General features: G+C 62.0%; 2 protein-coding genes across 3 annotated transcripts in view; both read right to left on the bottom strand.

Moving 5' to 3' along the window:
• The window catches only part of CUNH19orf67 (chromosome unknown C19orf67 homolog), a 3,503-nt gene extending 2,810 nt beyond the window's left edge, over nt 1-693 (bottom strand). For both annotated transcript variants that reach the window (XM_031391072.1, XM_031391073.1), the window contains exon 1: nt 197-693. In XM_031391072.1, the coding sequence (XP_031246932.1) occupies nt 197-525 (329 nt within the window). In that variant the 5' untranslated portion in view covers nt 526-693. The remainder of the gene's footprint in view (nt 1-196) is intronic.
• A 951-nt stretch (nt 694-1,644) lies between these two features.
• On the bottom strand, nt 1,645-4,502 carry Samd1 (sterile alpha motif domain containing 1). Its single transcript, XM_031391071.1, has 5 exons — nt 3,489-4,502; nt 2,814-3,111; nt 2,626-2,722; nt 2,420-2,531; nt 1,645-2,329 (listed from the first exon to the last, which is right to left on the bottom strand). Exons 1-5 carry the CDS (start codon nt 4,380-4,382, stop codon nt 2,171-2,173), a joined length of 1,560 nt encoding a protein of 519 aa, XP_031246931.1. The 5' UTR covers nt 4,383-4,502; the 3' UTR covers nt 1,645-2,170.
• Nucleotides 4,503-4,508: the final 6 nt, after the last annotated feature.

The raw sequence follows: 4,508 nt of genomic DNA, 5'->3' as shown, positions 1-4,508 counted from the left end.
AAAAAAAAAAAAAAAAAGGATTTTTACTACCTGCTTCTGCCTCTCAATTCTCCACAGCCCTCAGTGCACTAGTAAAGTGTATTCCTAATTAGCTAGCCTCGTATACTGTATCTCTGGGCCCTGAGTTCAAGTTTTTGGCCTTTGTGGGCCGCACAGCCTGTTCTGTCCTGGGACCCGGGCCTTCGTGCAGGGTCACCTGTAGAGCAAGTAGCTTTGAAAGTCATCCGCCTTCCTGAGCAGGTAACGGAGCTGGTCAGTGATGGGGCTGAACATGGAGTCCAGCAGGAGGCGAGCTGGGGCCGGCCCGAGCTCTGCTGCCAGTGACTCCCGGGAGGGCGTGGAGGCTGGAGCTTCCATCATGGGCTGTGCCCGCTGGGGCTCCAGCTCCGCTGAAGTCTCGGGTCTCCCGGCTGGCGACCACGAGGGGTCTCCATAGGACGGCGGCTCAGGTCCCAATTCCTCCGAAGGCGGTGCTTCTCCAGGGCCTAGGGCCAGCGACCCCGCGAACCAGGGCTCGGCAGCCATCCGCGTCCACCGTAGGCTCCTCCAGCTCCCGCGGCGTCCCGGGAGCGCACACACCTGGGGCCAAGCGGCTTGGGCAGTGAGCGCAGCCGCACTCAGCCGGGCCTCGACGTCTCCGCCGGCGCCGCCCCGCGGGGCTTTCGCCTCTTTTGAATTTCAGCACGCGGAGGGCGCGCAGCCTGGGCCTGCACAGCGCTCGGAGCTCGGCCGGCCGGCACCTGGCGCGCGGGGCGCTGCCAAGGGCGGAGCCCCTGACCTGCCTTGTGGTTGCAGCGCGCAGCCTTCTCTCTTCCCAGACAGTTGACTGGACTGGAAGGGGGTTCCTAACTTGTTAAGAACCCAGGAGTGACGGTTACCGAGAGGCCTAGGCTACACCCCAGCAGGTGACCCCAATATCTGACTCTTAACTGATGAAGCTGGGATCTGCTTTAGCCTACTAAGGCCTAGTGATATAGCCATTGCTTCTACAATAAAAATCCTCAGACAGGTGATCTTATCCCATCATCTCTTTTGTTCCAGTATGCCCTGCCCATCCTGGTCCCAGAACACTTGTAGGTTGGATTCCTTGCAACGTGCAAAGACTGGTATTTAAGTACAGGCTAGGAAGCCAAATATATTACAAGGCTGGAAGTAAGCAGCAACAGGTGTCACACTGTCCCGTGTGACCCTCAACTTGACTTTGTCAAGCCAGTTGCCCTGTCTATAAAACCGAGTTTTATGATGTCTTCTTCACCAAACTACAAAAGTGACAACAAAACGTTTGGGCAGGTGGTTCTGGAATGAGATGGCAGAGACAAGGGAACTACTCCAGTCCTACACTGATTCTGTCATTGTTGAAACAGGACTGCCTGTAGCCCAAGCTGCCTTTGAACTATGTAGGGAAGTCTAGCCTCCAATTCCCGATCCTGCTTCCATCTCTGAAGTGCAGAGAGAACAGGTGTGCCACCAAGCCCAGCCACAAAAACCACTGAGACGTTCTATCTGCACACTGGGTGAGGCTGCTAGGTGAAGCCGCCACTATTCCGCCTCACTAAATTACTATCCTAACGTTACACTCTTCAAGGAGTTTTTTTAGCACCTCCTTTCCTCCATGCAGAAAATGAACTTTTTTCTTTTTTTTTTAAGTTTTATTTAAAAAACCTTCGGTGCAATATTAAAAAGCAATACAGCCAGGTGGTACAATAGTCGACAGACAGAAAGGGAGAAGAGGACCCAAGGTCCCTTGCCTCACCTGTTCCCCAGAGGCTGGGGGTCAAGGGGGAGGACACGGGGGTGGTGGGAGGAGGAAAACCCACCACCAGGATGAACAGGACAAACAAAACACATGTAAGATACATCTGGCTGAACTGAGGAGGGGTGTGGGGCCACAGAAAGCTCCCCTGCTTTTTGTTTGTCAAAAATGTCCCGGTTTGGGGAGAAAGGGTGACCCCTGGTAAATGAGCCAACCAAGTCCTCCTACCCCACACTCCACTGCTGTGGAGAGGGGGTGAACTAAGGTCAGGGGTGTGAGAAAAGGAGGAAAATGGAGAAGGGCATCCCCTCACTGGAGTCTGTTAGGAAGGTTGAGTGTACCCATGTCCAGCTCCTGGACTATGGGGCCACCACGGGTGACATCTGGACTGGTTGGGGTGGGGACAAGGCCGGGTGCTCAGCCTAGAAGGCCATCAGGATCATCATCCTCAAAGTGGCCTTGCTGAAGCACCTTGATGTGGTGCTCGTAGATCTTCAGGGCTGGGCCCAGACGGATGGATAGGCCAGTGAGCACATCTGTCCGTTGCATGAGCAACAAAGACTTGCCATCAATTTCCTGGGCAGGACAGAAAGGGGGCAGGGTCAATGTACACCTGTGAGGCTCTCTGTGCGTACAGACACCTGTAGTCCCTGGCTGGGAACTCACCTGCTCTTGAAAAGCAGTGGCCTGCTCTGGGAAGCCTGCCTCAGTGAAGTATTCCACCACATCCATGACTGTCCACTCCACTGGGTCCGTTGGCTTCTCCTTGCGCCCAGGACTGCATCAGAATGGAGAGCAACAGTGACTTGGGCACAGCTCTGATTGTCCAACACCCAGGAGCTAACCCCAATGTCCCCAATGCCTCAACTTACGGACAGCCAAAAGGTGTTCCATCAGCCCCCGGTAGGGCTGGTTTTCCTGGAGGCAAAGGCACAGGAGATGGAGAATCTGGAGCAGCTGCAACACAAGCTGGGAAAGGAGAAGCAGAAGGCAGTCAGGCTAGGGTTCACAGCTCCCTGCTCTGCCCGCCCGAACTACCCCAACCCAGAGGGGTCCTTACCTGATCCTCCTTCTTTATTCACAGCTGTCATCGAGAACACCTGGTGTGTGCAGCTGCCAGGTGCTGGTCCCCGCCCTTCATCCTGGCCCTGGTAGGGTCCACGGGGCGACCACTCCTTGACCCTCTCCTTCCCACTCTGAGGGCCCCGTTCTCCATTAATCTGGTGGTGCTGAGCACCTGCGGGGCGGTCACTCTCGGGCACTTCCGAGCCCTCAGATACATTGTCCTCCTCTTCCTCCTCCTCGTCTTCATCCTCATCTTCCTCTTCTTTCTCAAACACCCGTTCTTCTCCACCTCTCTGGGGCCAGAGAAAGAAGCAGGCAGAGTTAGAGCTCTTCTAGTCCCGGGTGAAATCCAGTGTCCGACGCCACCTTTGACAACAACACGGAGTAACTTTTACGCTGTGCTGTCGTTTCCGTGCCAGGTTCTGGGTTAATAAAGCCCTCAATAGCCAAGTCTTACTAAACTCGTTCAACTACCCCCAGGGGTCGCTACTGACAGCAATCCACGTTTACAGCCGAGGAAACTGAGGCTCCCGCAGATCAGGTCACTGACCAAGACCACCGCGTTCGGAGTCCACCGGGACCGTGGGCGAGTCGCGGCCACCTGACGTCCCGCTCCCTCCCGGGACTCTGGTCCCCGCCAACTTCGCCCGCACCTGCCCGGTGCGCTCACCTTGCTCCGCGCCGCGCGTGCGCTAGCGGCCGGCGGCGCCCGTCCCGGCCTGTCTCCGCGGGGTAGCGCGAGCGCTCCCAGGCGGGTGCGCTCCAGACGGCCTCGCGCCGCTTCCTCTTCCAGCAGCCCCTGCACGCGGCCACGGGTGAGGCGGCCGCTGGCGCCGCCGCTGCCCCCGAGGTAGCGCACGACTTCCCGCAGGCTCACGGGCCGCGCCGGGCCGCCCGCCCGCGCCGCGCCCCCCTCCGGCGGCGGCTGTGGCTGCGGCGGTGGCGGCTGCTGCTGCTGTGGCGGCGCCGGCGGCTCCCGGGCGGCGACGGCGGGCGGCGGTGCACGGCGCGGGCCGGCTGGGGGCGCCGCGGCCGGGGGCGCGGCGGGCGCCGGTGGCTGCGCGGCCAGGGGCGCGGCCCGCTGCGCCCGGGGACCCGGCTGCGCGGGGCCGGGAGAAGGGGGCGCTGTGGCGGCGGCCGCGCGGGGCGCCCGGGTCGGGGCGGCGACGGGCGCGGGCGGCGGGGCGGGCGTGGGCGGCGGCGCGGCGGGGCCCCCGCGGGGGACGCGCGGCGGGGCGGGTGGGGTGGCTCCGCGGCGGGGCGGCTGGACGCGCGCCGCGTTGCGGTACGAGATGCTCCCCTTGTAGCTGACCCGGAGCACGGCGCGCTGCTGGATCAGTTTCTCGAGCTCCGCGCGCGTGCGCTCCGGCTCCGGGCCGTGCCGCCGCCGCACCATCCGGCAGATGCGCTCCAGGTCCGGCCGCGCCTTGCGCGAGCGCAGCGAGTCGATGGTGTCCAGAATCCACTCTTGGTAGTGCGGGGAAGCGGCGGACGACGAGGCGGCGGCCGCCGTGGTGGCGGCCGCCGCCGTCTCCGGCGGGGGTAGGGCCGGGGGCCCCGCCATGCCTCCCGCCCGGCCCGGCTGCACGGTGCGCGCTGCCTCCCTCCCAGCGCGGCGCCCCCTCCCCGCTCCCCTCCCTCCGCCGCTGCCCGCCTCCTCCGCCTCCCCCCGGGGGGCGCAGCGCCTCGG

This window comes from Mastomys coucha, unplaced genomic scaffold, assembly GCF_008632895.1.
Source record: "Mastomys coucha isolate ucsf_1 unplaced genomic scaffold, UCSF_Mcou_1 pScaffold22, whole genome shotgun sequence".
Lineage (NCBI taxonomy): Eukaryota > Metazoa > Chordata > Mammalia > Rodentia > Muridae > Mastomys > Mastomys coucha.
The sequence above is the reverse complement of the archived record's forward strand: the minus strand, read 5'-3'. Positions and strand labels throughout refer to the sequence as shown.